The sequence below is a fragment of the Vidua chalybeata genome, chromosome 1, assembly GCF_026979565.1.
Source record: "Vidua chalybeata isolate OUT-0048 chromosome 1, bVidCha1 merged haplotype, whole genome shotgun sequence".
Taxonomy (NCBI): Eukaryota; Metazoa; Chordata; class Aves; order Passeriformes; family Viduidae; genus Vidua; species Vidua chalybeata.
In genome coordinates, this window is record NC_071530.1 from 57633460 (window position 1) to 57649452 (window position 15993).

At 36.1% G+C, this 15993-nt stretch overlaps 1 protein-coding gene across 1 annotated transcript in view; it reads right to left on the reverse strand.

Annotated features, from left to right (window-relative positions):
* Positions 1-8095: 8095 nt before the first annotated feature.
* The window catches only part of ADCY1 (adenylate cyclase 1), a 162655-nt gene continuing 154757 nt past the window's right edge, over positions 8096-15993 (reverse strand). Inside the window, exons 18-20 of the mRNA XM_053952726.1 lie at positions 13946-14060; positions 12045-12169; positions 8096-11214 (exon numbers count right to left, since the gene is read on the reverse strand). Coding sequence (XP_053808701.1) covers positions 10876-11214; positions 12045-12169; positions 13946-14060 — 579 coding nt within the window. The 3' untranslated portion in view covers positions 8096-10875. The remainder of the gene's footprint in view (positions 11215-12044; positions 12170-13945; positions 14061-15993) is intronic.

A 15993-nucleotide genomic window follows, 5' to 3' on the forward strand; every position in this document is an offset into this window, starting at 1 on the left:
CCAAATTTAGCAACTTTCTTGCGAGGCATATTACTTGATAAAACTGTATCGGTTTTAAAATCAATTTTAAGTTAACCTATGCAATTTTGCTCTCAGGTTGGCTCTGTATCTTGCATAATATAAAATGCCTACAAAATCTACACTTGGCCTAAATTAACCATTTCTGCCTTGTGAAAAGGGAGAGATAAGCTTCCCCTCACTGTCTTCTGGTCTATGTGGCTGGTATTTTACTGGTCATTGCATATTTACTTTCCTCTTCTTGCACAGTGAATGGTACCCCTGGCCCAAGCTGACTGTGGTCAATGCAGAAAATCAATGAAACTCATAAGGGAGCTGAATTGTTCTCATGAGATTCTTTAGCTCAAAGCAATTCTGAAAGCAGAATTGCAGTATTTCTACAGGCATATTCATAGCCTGATTGAGAAGCTGTAGCTGCACCCTCTGAGAGGCAGCTTGGTATATAATAATGAATGCAACTTGATTTAAAAAACAAACATAAAAAATCCCAAACAACCTTCCCCCACAAAGCCAAACCCAAACCAAAACAACAATCTCATACAGCTGTTTATTCAAGCAATTTTTTCCTTTATTTTTAATTTGATTCCAGAAATTATAATAGTGCAAACACTCAGTATAAAAGTTGCAATAAGAAATTTACATTCACATTTAACATTTCAGTCCATTCACTTTTTAACATAAAAATAGGACAAATATTCAATTGCTCTTCTCAATTTAACAATCCTGAAAAAGACTGGAAGATACTCTACAATAATATATTTACATAAAAATAGACCCGTATTATTAATGAAAATTTATCATTAGAAGTTACCCAGTGTTAAGTTATTGTATTGTAGTATTTATATCCATATACATATATATAGAGTATATAGCTATAAAGATAAAAAGATTATTTATAGGTTCAGTGGGCTATAGAAGTTGGAATAATGACATCTTGACTTACTTGTTTACTCCTTAAAGTTAGGACTACTCATTTTACCTATGTAGATGCTTCTTTTGTGATACAGTAGGCCTCCTCCTGGTCCTTTTGAAGACACTGGTCACACCCCATCTGACATGGCAGAGGAATAGACACTAGAATAAGGCTTAATCTAAAATTTGTTGAAGTTAATATTTTCATTAATTTTACTAGGCTGTAAATGAGATGAAAAGTTCTACTGAAAACTTTTATAATAATAAATACAGAGAAGAACACATTGGTTTTCCCATATGTCTACCTGATGCAAATAATGGTTTTTTCCACAAAGTCTAAGCAAATATTCAAGTTAGTCCAGAAGCAATGCAGAATTTGCTGCAAATATCTGCAGATTAAGTAGATTAGGATTCCTCTTGCACAGTCTTGTTATTGAATGTTCTAATTCAACCAGCCTTATAATACTCCAAGCCTGTATCTTTCCTCTAATATTTTAGTAAAGAGTGGTATCCAGACAGAGACAACATGACTGCACTTGAAATGAGTTTGCATGTTCTTGTTAAACAGCTAGGGAACATGAATTAGGCTACACCACTCTTATCTCTGTCTCTTCTTCAGGCCCTTGAGCAGAGATGCTGCTCGGCTTGCTGATGGCAGATTGAAGCCTTTTTGCCCAGCTTGCTGCCAGCTGCTGGTGCCTGCACTCCCACCACAGAGTATGTTTATATGCCCTTTCAGGTTTGTTGTCACATGTACTGCTTCCTATTTTTTTCTCCCCAAACATCTATTATATATAAAAAATCAAATTTCTGAAAATATATTTTCTTTTTGAAAAAGAAGTTTGACAACCATATGACAGAGGACCTACAGAGGGAGATGGTAAAGCTGGCCTGAGTGTGCAGTAAACACCTCAACAAAAATATGATGGCATTGAACAACTGAGGGTGAGTTAAGGGTAGAAAGGGTACCAATTTCTGAAGAGGCAGTATTTTATGAACTGTAGGTCGTATTTTACATCCAAAGAAGACTTATGTGGTGCTAAGAGGCAGGCAGGTATGTCTAGCTTCATCTCCTCTTGTTGCTATGATATTTATTACATTTAAATATTTTTAGGATGCTTAAAATTATGGATAAGCCTATAATGGATTCTGTCATCATATGTAGGCAGACTAATTTTGTTTATAGAACACAAGCTCTGTGTAGTATTTTGCTTCCTACCTTAGGCTGCTGAACATTATAAAACGTTTTTACATATTTTCAATTAACAGATTGGAAATATGCTGAGCACCTTGTTTCCAAACAGAACCTATGTACATATGCCAGCAGGGCAGAAGTTAACCTCCAGACAGCAGAGAGTACAAGGACTTAGCAGCAGGATACAATTCAGACAGATGTTACTTGCAACCCAAGTTTTAAAGACAGGGGTTTTAAGAGATGGGTCAAATTTGACTGAATCTGCTTGAAACTGTAAAATGTGTGTCAGAATTTAACCTCTGTCAGAAATTCAAAGAAAATAATATCACTGTTCTAAGATTCTCTGTATTGAGTTAATTATACTAGAAAAGGTAGCCGTTCTTGGATTCTAGTTTTTAGACAAGTAAGCATTGCTTTCATTATTACTGTATTCTCTAATATTTTTCAAAGCTACTTCTCTGTATAACCAGGTGTTTGAATGCAGAAAAGCATCTCTGTTTGCTTTGTCTAAGTTCAGTTTTGTATGGACAATTATACTTGTAAATGGGATCAAGTTATGCAATCTCTTTTCTTCTTTGTTTTTCTTATTGAGCCCTAGTAATGTTACTGTAAAGAAAGCAGAAATTCTAAGTGAAGAAGAATACTGTAGCAATTAAAAATATAATTATCATGAAGCAATTTTGATGGCACAGATAATTAATTTTCATTTACATTTCACTGAAAATTCTTGATATATTGCTTGAATGGCATGTGAAATCTGTCTGAAACCTTTGCACCCATGTGCACTAAGGACCAAAAGAAATCACCTAAGTAACTTCAATGTGCCAGCTGAAGGTTTTCTAACTGACGCCACTACAGACAGGTCTAGGATTAAAGCAGAAGGTCAGGCACTTGAAAGTAAGACATGATAGTGCACATAACCACAGTAATTACACCCCCCTTTAGCCCACAGCAAGAAATGTGGCTAACCAATGTCTAGCAAATCTGACGGTGCAGTTACAAGGTGTTCTGTAGAGGAGAGCAGCCAGCTTTGTAAAAGGAGTCCCAAACTATCTGAAAATATTTTCTGCAGAATTCAGCTCACTGAGTGTGAGCTCACATGTGCTGAGCTTTCTAGGAAACCTATTCTTCTTCAGTTTGGACCCACATATACCTGTGTATGGCCTCCCTCCACAAACAAATGGAGCACTACTTGCATCCACATAGCTGTACTGGTAGTAAACCAAAGTAGGAAAGGAATTAATAAAAACTCTTCACAGTGATGCAGCACTTTTTTTCCCTTCAGTTTTATACAGGTGTGTCATGTCTGATGCCACAGAAGGCATAAAATGGGGATCCTAATATAAAGAAGTAGATCCTCCAGCATGCAGTAAGGCACAAGCAAAACCAAGTCCTTTCAGGACTTACACTATGTTAACCAATGCTAATTCAAATTCCAAGGTGCTTCCTAATGATCAGAAAAGAGACATTAAAGGTGACAACCCCCAACTATTTCTAATAATTCCTTCTGAAATTCTGGAAGTGGTTCATTCACCAGGACATCTTGAATATTTTTGTAAGTGTGAACTGACACAAAACCTCAGAAACTGATTTGACCATGGAATTAAACACAAGCCTTATTTTTGTTGCACTATGAATATGGTTAAGTACTTCCAGATCAGATACTTCAGACTTGTCCCATGTCACTGAGTTCTACTGCTGACTTCAGAAGAGTATTGGCTTTTCACCTTTTCCTTTCAGCAACTGCTATCTCACAGGCTACTTTTTTTGGTTTTTTGTACTCTTGCTAACTTTGCCAAATTTTTTTCTTCTTTTCTTCTTTTTATCCTTGCACCAGTCAGATTATAAATCACATCAGGCCACCCAAGCAGTGTGATATTTTGAAGAGGAATTAAAGAGCAACAGGCAGCCACTCCCTTATGTGTACTTTTCCCATTATTTACCTTAATATATTTATTAATTATTTAGATTTGGCCAGAGAACTCAGTGAGAGATAGGATTAAAAGGAACAATGATCTAAAAATTGCCTATACAGAGTTCTAGAAAGTGTCAATCATAAACAGGGTGAGGTACAGGAGCAGTGTCCAGATTGTCATTATTCACAACAATTACACCACACTGAGATATAAAACCCAATAAATTTGAGATGAGTTAGTTTATGACTATTAGAAACCCATAACTACTGTAATGAAGATAATTGTCAATACAAGGTAGTGGTTTTTCTATGCAGGCAACAAGAATATATTGTATGAACCTGCCTCTTAACTTAGGATGACAAAAGTACTTTTGAAAGAAGCTGTACTGCTTAGTTAACCCTACAGTCACCTTGATTAAACAAACAAATGAACAGATTTCTGAGTTCTATTATAACACTAGCTCAAATTGTAAATCCTTATCCAAATCCTTATCCAAAGCAGAAAGTATTCACAGTCCACACCCTTTTCCCTTTGCCACAAGACTCAGTGTTATGCTCCTCAAATCCTCCTTACTTGTCATATAGGAATTATATACATAATTTGAAAAGTGATCCTGAGTTGTAGTGACATGGATATGACAACTTTAAAAATGAAGTGTGCAAAATACCTTCAGAATTTTAAGTTTTTCTTCAGAATTTTGTTTTATTCATCAGCTTTATGGGAAAAATCAGATAGAGGATTAGAAATTGATTTCTTATTCCAATGTCACTAGCTGACATCAACCTCAAGCTGTGGGTCAGGCTGTGATGCCCAAAGGAGGCATCTGTGGAAGCATGGAATCAGCAGAGAACCTAGATGGCTCAAAGCCAGATAAACCCCATTAACTTTCTCTCAATAGCTTTGTTAAATACTTTCTGCTTAGCAATATAAACTATCTGGAAAATAAGTAAAAAAATCAAAATCTGACAGAAATAAGGCAACAAAATTTATATATATATATATATATATATATATATATATATATATGCGCACACACATACATAAAACCACCTATTTGAATTAAGTACTTTTCATATACAATAACTTATTATCGCATTAGAAATATGCTCTGGGTAACATTAATGGGCCAAATTCACCTTCTTTGCCTTCCATAGCGTTGCACCTGCATACAGCAAAGATGGATTTGACACCTGGTCCTTCTTGATGACAATACTACATCAATTGCAGTATCAGAGAATAACCACTGAATGTCAGATACTACATCATTTTGAACTAGAGTATTGGTTTGCTTTTTATATTACAGAAAGTAGTTTATTGCTTCTAATGACCAGAATGTACCTTATGAAGACAGCTTAGAGATAACACTGTGGACCTTGAAACACTGAGGTTGGCAGATCACAATCATGGTTATTTTTCTTCTTTATTTGCTGTTTGTATTTTGGTTTGCTGAATGCACATGCAACTAGTGATTTAACTGTGCCAAAAGTGATATGTCCAAAACATTTAGGAAAACTTACTGTTTTGTTTTACTGAAGTCAGGCATGAATGGCATGCAGTAGATTGCAAGGAAAACCAAAAAAGACATCCATTTTAAAAAGATACTTAATCTCCATGCACATGTAAAATGCCTCTTAAAAAATCAATAATCTTTGTTAAAAGTGTGCCTTTTTGCTTCCTTTTATACAAGTGTACATGCAACAACCTGTCCAAGCTAAAACTATTTACAAAATTTCATAGTACAATACATCTTTTAAAGTGAATAATACATGAAAGGCCAATGTTTTCTGTTGTTTTGTAACACTGTACAAGATTAAAAATAAGGCATTATAATACAGGTTTATCACAAATTAAAAAAAATGTTGGTTTTCACTGTAATACAAAACTCTAACTTGAAAGAATATTATGGCTAAATAGTCCTCCTGCCTGGGCAGAACACATACAGAATCTGGACTTGCTGATGTAAAGAAAATGCATTCTTTCTGCTCTAAGCAGGAATCCAACACAGGAAAATGATTCATGCTACTTATTAATGTGTTCAGACTCTTCAAAGCACTGAAATGGCACAGGTATACGACCTGATTCCATTCAAACAGTGACACTCAACTACTTTATTTTGCCTGACAGATAAATTACAGGCAAAAGTGTGAAAGAGATTTCGGTGCATGACCTACTCTTGTTTTCAGTGTTGTAAAATATTCCGTTCAGTATTGACATGAGACATTGCTATGACCCAAGACAGAGCTTGGCCTACAGAAGCTCAACTCCTGACCTTTACAAGCATACTAAACTGGTGATTGCTGCAGGCCTTGTGGATACATAAGGGGATGCAGATTCAGCTCTAACAAGCTGAAGCTTTTGGCTCTCAGTCTCATCTAGGGAAAGCAAGGGAAAATTTGTGTTTGTTTGGTGAAGATAAGAGAGTGTCACTAGCCACAGTGCAAAGCAGCTACAAAAAACTATGCATTTCACAGGCTGGGTAAAGTAGATTTCTAGTCAATGTAAATGGAATATGTTTGGAAATATCTAGCCAGTAATCCAATGGAATGCCAGTTTGCAATCTCAGCAGAGAATATGAATTAAAAAACCATTTTAAGATAAAGGTACTATAGGAATACTTAGAAATTAGCTCTCAAGATTAAAGATCTCTGACAATTATATGTTTATATAAAGAACAAAATACTTCAATTATTACTATTATCTGAAAGAGAAAACATGCAAACTGATGTGAAATATTGTGCTTGTGATTGACAGACATTGACATGCCAAAATGGCATCACTTTTTTGCAATACTTGTATCTGTTAATTGTTTCAAGCTAACAGCTGCACAAAACAGTGAACAGAAGTGCAGGAGGCTATTCTGCCCACAAATCAACAAGTTACTATCCTCAGATGAACACTCGGGACTTTTGGTTGTTGTGGGGCAGACTCCTTGATGGGGGTACAGCAAGGTTACCTAGGCAAAAGTTACAGCACTTGACCAGAAAATTAATATATGCAAGATGGGAAATACAATGGCATGCAATAAGATGGACACAACACAAATCCCACAGAAATCCAGGGAAATCCTGATGATTTTCAGGGATATTGGAGTGGGCCACATACCATCTTAGGACAATTGCCAATAAAAATTTTGCTTACAGTCTTCTCTAATTTGGCAGAAAATGTGCATTTATGAGGTTTTCAGAAGTATTACTTCCATGTATATTTCCCCTCTTTCCATGTATAAAACTTACTAAACATGTCAAAGAATGCAGAAGAGCTGAGAGATTAAATATGTCATTTAAAGCTGTCACACAAGAGCTGAAATTAAACAAATGTAGACAGAACAGGAAAATGGGGAAAAACTATATGAATAGGGAAGGAAAGCATAAAGATAAGAGCACAGCTTCATTATATCATGATTTCAATGGGCACTTAGCTTTCATTGTTGAAATGGCTGCTGAACCCTGTCTATAATTTTTACATTGTATTTGACTAATTTGTGCCTTAGCTGAACTTTCTTCATAAATTTATACTGTTAAGTCCAGGACTACAAAGTGATATATCATTTTCCCCATGGTAAAACCAGCAACAACATAATAGAAATACAAGAAACATTAATGACAGGATAATAATGTTAATGATAATTAATTTAATGAGAGTGATGTTAACGTGGTCTATTGGAAAGTGTCCCTGCCTATGGCAACAGGGTTGGAACTAGATGATTTTTAAGGTCCATTCCAACCCAAAGCATTCTATAAATCTATGACTTGAAGTCTAGAAACCAACTCAAATATAACCTTATTGATTCTGTAAGCTAGGACATACACACCAGCTTGCCTGCAGTACTAAGCCATCCTGGTCCACTCAACTGCTCTGGAAGGCAGAGACCTCCTCCAAAAGCATAGAATGAGAAGGTAATGATGGACTGTGCCTGTCTGGTCCTTTCCATTCAACATGGAAAACATTCTTACAAAAGTCACATGCCTTATTTGGCTGTTGGAAAAGAGGATCAGGCATTGAAAATCTTTGGACCAATTCTAATTAATTATCACCTGCTAATAATTGAAAATGTTAACATGAATAATCTAAATTTACCTGCTACATGATCTCCCACTGATATTACCAGACTGGGAATGGGTCTGGGAAAGAGAACAGTCACAAAAATATCAGCAGAGGGGACAATTCATTTGTGCTGTCTACTTAGCAAAAGATCAAAGAATCAATGGCGAGATGCCTATTTCTTGAGCCTAACAAAAAGAATAACAAATAAGTAATTTCACTGAAAGCTTTTGGGTGGGCCAATGGGTGTGTTTGGTCGATGTGTTCACATAATACCAGATCTACTTCTAGGATCAGAAGATGCTTTTATTTCATTATTATCATTATTATGCTTTTATTTCATTATTAATTATACCAAATTCACCGAATTCAAAAATGGTATAGCATGGGCTCTCTGAGAGAGGAACTGAGTGATTAATGCTATTGCACATAATGCTTTCCAGCTTGGTTAAATATTTAACTTACCCATGTGATTATTTAGTTCTTATAAATCTGTTAGAGAACATAACTGTGCAGTGTGCTTTACGTGAATACCACTTACTCAGTTTATTTATGTAAATATTTGGGTTTTTTAATCTGTATTCTCTACATGTATATTTTTAAAATTATTTGAAAGTCTCAAAACCAGAAATAAATTATTCTAGAAGAATATCTGTGAACTGGGTAGCTCCTAGGGAGATAAAGGAATGCAGTGACTTTCTTCAGCTCAATCAGAGTGCATATTACCTGTACAGTACATTTAAGAAGCAGGTCTCAGGTTTTTATAGTCACTTTAATCATAAGACTAACTTTGCCAGCTTTGTAATGAAGCACCCAGCAGTCAGGGTGCATAAAAATTAATTTAAAACTCTGCTGAAAAACACTGGAGTCCCACAGTATCCTGAGTGGAGAACAGAAATTCCTGCAACATTTCTTTAACTATTTGCATCTACTGACATAGTGCTGTCATATACTTTTAACGCAAAAAATTACTGCTCCAAAGCAAAAGCTGATAAGAGGAGACTCAGAACCTTCTTTCCACTGAAATCTGTAACAAAATAGGCCCACCAAACGGAAGTGTGAAACCTAGTACATGAAAATTCTCTATTGTACAATCTGTACAACTTCTGCATTCTGGAGTGAGATTTTTAGTTTTGTGGGTTGTTTTTGTTGGTTTTTTGATCTTGTGGTTTTTTTTTTTTTTTTTTTTTTTTTTTTTGTTTTTTTTTTTGCAGGGCGGGGAGAGGGTAGATTGTTTTGCTTGTTAACAGGAAGTTTTGCATGTTTTTAAACAATGTAAAGTTTTACTTCTCTTTTGGAAAGCAGCCGAGGTTAGTTAGCCTGTGAATCCCCATCAGGACACTATGGCACTTGTCCGTGGAGTACATGTCCCTCAGCAGGATGACCTTCAACTGCTCCCACCTTGACTATGGAGTTGCACTCCACATTTCACATCTGGATCATCACTTCAGTAAGAAACTATAAACAATATGATGTGGGCAGCAGTAGAGAAAAAAGCAGCCACAATACTTTCCTTTTTATGCAGATTAAGAGTAGGCCTCACTCTCCTGGCACATTTACCAGTGCTCCTCATTTGGCAAAGTTTGACTATGCTTGTTTCTCAGAATTATAGCTTTCTGTAATTGTACAGCTTTGAAGAGTGAGTCTGGATAAAATCAAGGTATAATAAAACTGTGGCATAAATTTAAAAATCAGTTAATATATAAAACTATGTTGGCAATCATACAAATGTCACAAAACTAGCAGCAGCATGTTTGCCACCAGTACAAGACTGTTCCTTGAGCTGTTTAGAATGGTAAATCCTGGACTTAAGCCACAGGACTTGTGCTATTTCTAAAAGCCTGAAATAATACCATCCTTATTCTCCTCAGTAAAATCAGCACTGTACATACAGGAATGTTTCTATATTGCAGAAGCATATTGCTGTGCTTGCAGGGTGGCTCCTCTGTCTTGGTCAGAGTCAAATGACCTACAAAGAGGCAACAAATTCTATGCTTTACCACTCTTTTATTTTTTTTAATGGAAAGAATATATATTGTTCTTTCACCTAAATTTTAAGCTCTGTGATTTATCTACTTTATATCTTAGTGTAATGGTTTGATTGAAAGTTTTTGGAAGTTTTTGAAGCATGCAAGGAGAACTTAAAAAAAATGTAAGGTTCTGTAATTAGCTAAATCCAGTCTTCATTAATCTGCCATGGACAGCACAATAAACACTGTTCTCATTGCATTAATTCATAGACTGGGAGCACAGTTTCTCAAAGCCTTGGTGTAGCCCTGGAGAGTCTCCAGGCATTCCACATTCCATGGTTAATGCAGCTTTGCTAATCCCAGGCCCAACAATTCTGGCTATGACAGAAAGAGAAATCTCTTTGCTATGTCTCTGCAGTTGAATGTGTAAATAAATACACATTTTTGTGTTCATCTCTATAAATCTCTATTAAGTCTACACAGAACTATTTGTATGTGTACATATATGGATTAAAACACATATATACACACACTCATAAATAATTGCTTGCACATTTATCTATTTTTTCATTTACAGTTTAAAAATGCAAAGAAAATATGCCTAATTTCCAGAAAATCCCATTTTGACTTTTCATAACAGAATTGCTAGCCCTTATATGTTCCATCCCAAGAATTCATTACACAGTCCCCAAGTTCTCTTTGGCTGGCTTGTAGTGGTCCTTGGTTAATGACATGGCCTATGACTTCTGACTTTTTAGTAAAAATTCAGGCAACCATTGCTCTCCAAGTTCACTGCAAGTGGCACAACCAAATCTCCTTTGTTCTATGACTCCTTCACAGCTGGCACAGAAGGAAGATAATGCAGTGTTTGGTTTGTGTGAGTGGCTGATGCCTGACCTGCTCCAAGACCAGGTTTTACAGTAAAACTAGCAACTGAAGGCACCGATGGACAGCTGGTGCCCAATTTTGTCTGAATGTTTGCTCTCCCATAAGGGTACATTTTCCGCTCTAAGTTTAATGACTGTGTTTGGGAATTATTTCCATCAGCCTTTCCTTCCAGGAAATAGGTCAACATTTCACCTTTTCCCTTTACACTAACTTTACCCCTGCACACAAACTCATAACTGCATCTTTTTAATATCCGCTGAACTTCTTCTGTCACCTGAAGACAGAAAAAAAACAACAAACCTGTTAATTTTTTCTGTTCATGTAATTGCCCACCCCTCTCCATTTTACTTCTTAGTCATGAAATATGCATAATAGAATGAATTATCATCTACAGCTGATCTCAGGCTCACTTAGAATTTTCTTTAAGAAGTAAAGATCACTGATAAAACTGGAATCTGAGTAACAGCATTTCTGATCTTGAGTTAAATAAATACACAGACAGATTAAGTTTCATCCAACAGAATTATGTAACCAAATTGTAAGCTGTATCAGTTCTAGTTATGTTAATTTATTGCAGAAGACCTTTTGATCCCTCGAGATCAGACAGATATTTTGGATAAGTTACCGCAGGTGTTTATTGAGATTTTGAGAGGAGTAACATAGGTTCTAGTAGTAGAACAGTGTTCTCTGTCTGCATCACCTCTCTTATCCAAAGTATCCAAGCAATTTTTAGAGCTACATAAAATGTGGTAAGATGCAAATGAGCATAGATCCTTTCCTTGTAGGTTTTATTTATGCAAAAGTTCTACAGCACAAAGACTGGCAGTTTTAACATTCCCAGGCTTACCTTCAACTGTGTGTAATGAAGCAGGGAACTCTTCTTTCTTTTGATGGGAAATTATAGATTTGAGGATTTCATTGTCTCTAAGGAGTGAAGTGTATAAGATGGAAAACAACTATACCTCTGATGGTGAGTCATCTGGAGAGTGTTGCCCTCTCCATAAAACAAAATGAGGCTGTGTTTTTTTAGTGTTCTTGAAAATGTAACCACATATAAAACAGGAAGTATGTAAAGTTTGCAAAATTGTCTTAGAATGCACTCACCTGAATCTTTCCCTGCACTCCAGTACTATCCATCCGACTGGCAACATTCACAGTGTTCCCCCAGATATCATACTGTGGTCTTCTGGCTCCAATGACTCCTGCCACTACCGGCCCAACATTAATACCTAAAATTAAACAACGAGTTTGGTTTTCACTATTATCCAAAGGAAACATGAATCCTGCAAAACACATGAATCCTGCAAAACACATGAATCCTGCAAAACAGATTTGACGCAAGTGTCTTAGCTTTTTTTTTTTTTTTTAATATAGTAATATATGTTAACATCATAAAGCTGAGTCAAGTGAAGTTTAGGCTAGGTGTCAGGAAAAGGTTTTTCACCCAAAGGGGGACTAAACACTGGAACAAGCTCTCCAGGGAAATGATCACAGCAATGATCCCTACATACTCGATGATCTCTTAGCATATTCATGATTCTATTACTAAATTAATGCCAAGTGGACTTCTGCATTTGTAAAAGTCTTAGAAACACAACAAAGACATTCCTTGAGATATCTTATTGGAAATGTAATGTGATCGACAACATAAAAATTTGATTATTCTGTGGATTTTTTAAAAATCCAATGTTTGTTTAAAGAAAAGAAGAAAAGCAGTCGTAGCGCAGAGTTTAGCTGAAAATGGGACAAATGGGTAAAGATCTTTAATTGTTTCCTATAACTTCCACTACAGTTGCATATATAAAGCCTTTTAATGGAGGTTTTAATGGAGGTTTTCCAAGTGGAACAGAAATAATGGTCTGGAATACACGAAGATTGGGGTAAGGGAAGTGTGTCAGGTTGGTTGTTAGTACAACTCAGATCCCAGAGACAGTAGAAGAAGACAAAAGTATGTGAAAATGGCTCAAGCATATTGCTTTGGAACCTTCAGAGCTCAATTCTACATTTCTGACTGATTTCAGCATCTTGTTTGGAAGAAAAAAGAGGATGTTCCTTCTGAGTGCCCTGAAGAGTTGCAGATACTAAACCCTGCATGAGATTCTGTGCAAGGGCTTTTCTAGGCAATTTATGCAGCAGAATGAGGGTTAGGTATTTGATCCTTTGTGAACCTGGAAAGACAAGTTATAACAGAGTTCAAAGAGAATTTTTGGTTTATAATTATTAGGATGTACAGGAGGTCAAAGATGGTATAACTCTGCTATTGCTGCCTTTTATATCTTTGGTCTTTTTCAATCTTCTGCTGCTAGCAGCCTCAGTTTTCCTGTAGTTCAGCTCATTCTCAAAAGTCAGTCATGAAAATATACAAAGAAAGAAGCTGGAGAAAACTATCAGTGTTAGAATATGCAATAAAATGAGAACAGAAGTAGAAGTACTACTGAAGAGGAGCAGGATGCATGAAGAAAGGGAAGCAGAGAACTTGATCTCTAAGAAGGCTGAGGGAAATGAGTGGTAAAACATAACATGTAAAGGATTGCATGGGAAGGGTTGTGTTGTGCAGACCAGAGAATTTGACTAGTTGGAGAAAACAGGACTGGTTAAGGTGATTTGGTATCTGTGGAGAAAAAGCTCCCCTTGCACTTTTAATGCCAACAAAGTTTTTGCAGATGCAACTTAATGTAATACAGTATGACCCAATTTTCAGCAGCTTAGCAATGCAAAGCAGTGTAGGCCACAAGACTGGGTACACTCATAATATTGTATAAAATTAATGGTGCACTTTCCTTTTAGGGGTGCATAGATTAAGTAAACACACTGGAATTGGAGGGAATTACAATTCCTTAATACTAATGCACAACATCCAGGCTGCTGACATTTTACTTGAATGTGACTCTCACTAATGGAGAATTTTCATGAGTGCAGGACAGGTAATTCTTTGCTGACAGCACGGGAAAAGCCAATGAAAAACAATCTTCTGTTTGTATGATAATTGTAGAAGCATGACTTACCAACTCGTAGGACAAAGTCATTGTAAGACTGATAGTTGATTTCATCAAGAACGTCAAACATCTCTACTGCAAAATCTGCCAGTGTACTCAGATGGGAATAAATTGATTTTTTAGCCTAGAAACAAAATAGTGTTGTTTGTTAGATTTGTATGGTACTGAGATGCAGGTTAAATACTAAAGTGAAAAATAATGAGAAGCTCAAACAGATGTCTTAGGAAAAGAATCTAACCAATTTTTTTGTTTGTGAAGGGAAACTTTTGATGGTAGCTGCAGAACATGCATTCTTTTTTTCTGCTTTTTTTTTTTTTTTTTCTTTTCTCTCTCCTTCTGATTTCTGGGAAGAATGGAAAGCAAAGTTCCCATGGTGAAGTGGTTCTGTTGCTAGAGACCTGCAGATATTTGTTTTGAGTGTGGCAGGGAATATAACCTGCTTTCTTACAAAACTACTTTGCCTGATGATTATTAATAACTACAGTTATTATAACTACAGTTATTATAACTACAGTTTCTACTCTTCTCCCTTTGGGGCTGTTGCTAGCTCCCAGTTTTCATGGGGTGCATGCTGTTCCCATTGACACAATTCCTGTTAGGTTTAATCCTGTGAGGTGCAGAACACCCCTATGTTTTTCCTTTCCAGGCAAGTTCAATGGAACTGTTATCAAATGTACTAAATGAACTAAAGTTTTTTGCCCAAAAGGGATCAAATGAAATGGTGAAGTATTAACTTGTAAATAAAACTCCAAACATAATAAAATAATTTTTACAAATTCAGTCTTATTAAACTGTGCAACTAATTTTCAGAGGATAATGTAGATTCCAAAACTTAGCAAGCTTCTAACATAATTCTCAAGATCATGAAAGAAATATTTGTTACAAAGTAATAAAAATCTAAGCAGCATATTATTAGAAAGTGGAAAAGAGAGGTTTGCATATTTGTTTTGTAACTCATGCTCTACCCCCAGGGTCTAACCTCCGTGAGTTAAAGACAGGTTACCAGAATAAACCTTTGACTCATCTCAGTATGACTTCTCTTATGTTCTGCTCTTATTTGAATAAGAAATATGAATTTTTAAACAAATTTGAAAAGTGAAAGTAGGCTAAAGGTAGGATATGGTGAAAGAAATGCAGGGTCAGTGGCAGCTTCAGTAGGGTGTTACACAACAGGACTGTGCAAGCTGGCATGAGATGAAAGCTTGCTGAGATTTTGCCATGATAGCAAGATTTTATAAATGCAGTGCTAAACAATGGCTGAAAAAACTGAGAAACGGGTTGCTATTTCTTTCATTCACCTCAGTTTGAAAGGGCTGCTTTATGTGTCCAGGAAATTTACAAAAAATTATGAAAGTCATCCTTGTGCCAGTCCCAACTTTTGGAAAGGATATTTTTATTTACTTGCCTGGATGTCTGGCATTCTACTTCTTTCAATGTGAACTAGCTAGTTCTACCCTTTTCAGAATCACCAAAACAAAGGAAGAACAAGAATTAAGCTTAAAGAGCTAATAGATACATTTTCAACAGAGAAGGATAAAATATTCTGTATAGTGTCTGGAATAGGGAGAGAGCAGTTTTATTTGATTTCTAATCTTTATGTTTCCTCTCTTCCATTTATTTGCTGTCTGCTGAATGTTCTGTTTTCCTGCAATGCCCTTCAAGGTTGCAGGAGAAAGGACTGATGACAAATACTGAGTGCACTGTAGGTGTCAGATGCCTCTCAATATGATTAGGGCAAACTCTTGAACCTGCACTGAAGAACACAAAGTTAGGACCCTGGTGAAGTCAGGATCCTGGTGAAAAAGAGATAAAATGAATTTATATTGTGCAAAAGATCTACAAAGAATTTAGTTTGTGTACTGCCCTGTTGATAGAACAAGCAATTATTTATTTAAACATCAGAGTAGATACTGGAAAGACTGCCCAGAGCATCACAGCAAAGTCACTGCGATTGAGGCAATGAGCATTTACTATAGTCACCTACTGAAATCAAGGTGCAGAAACAGGAGTCCAGTAAAATAAGGAATTTAAATATTTAACTTCATCAGGGTACTGGG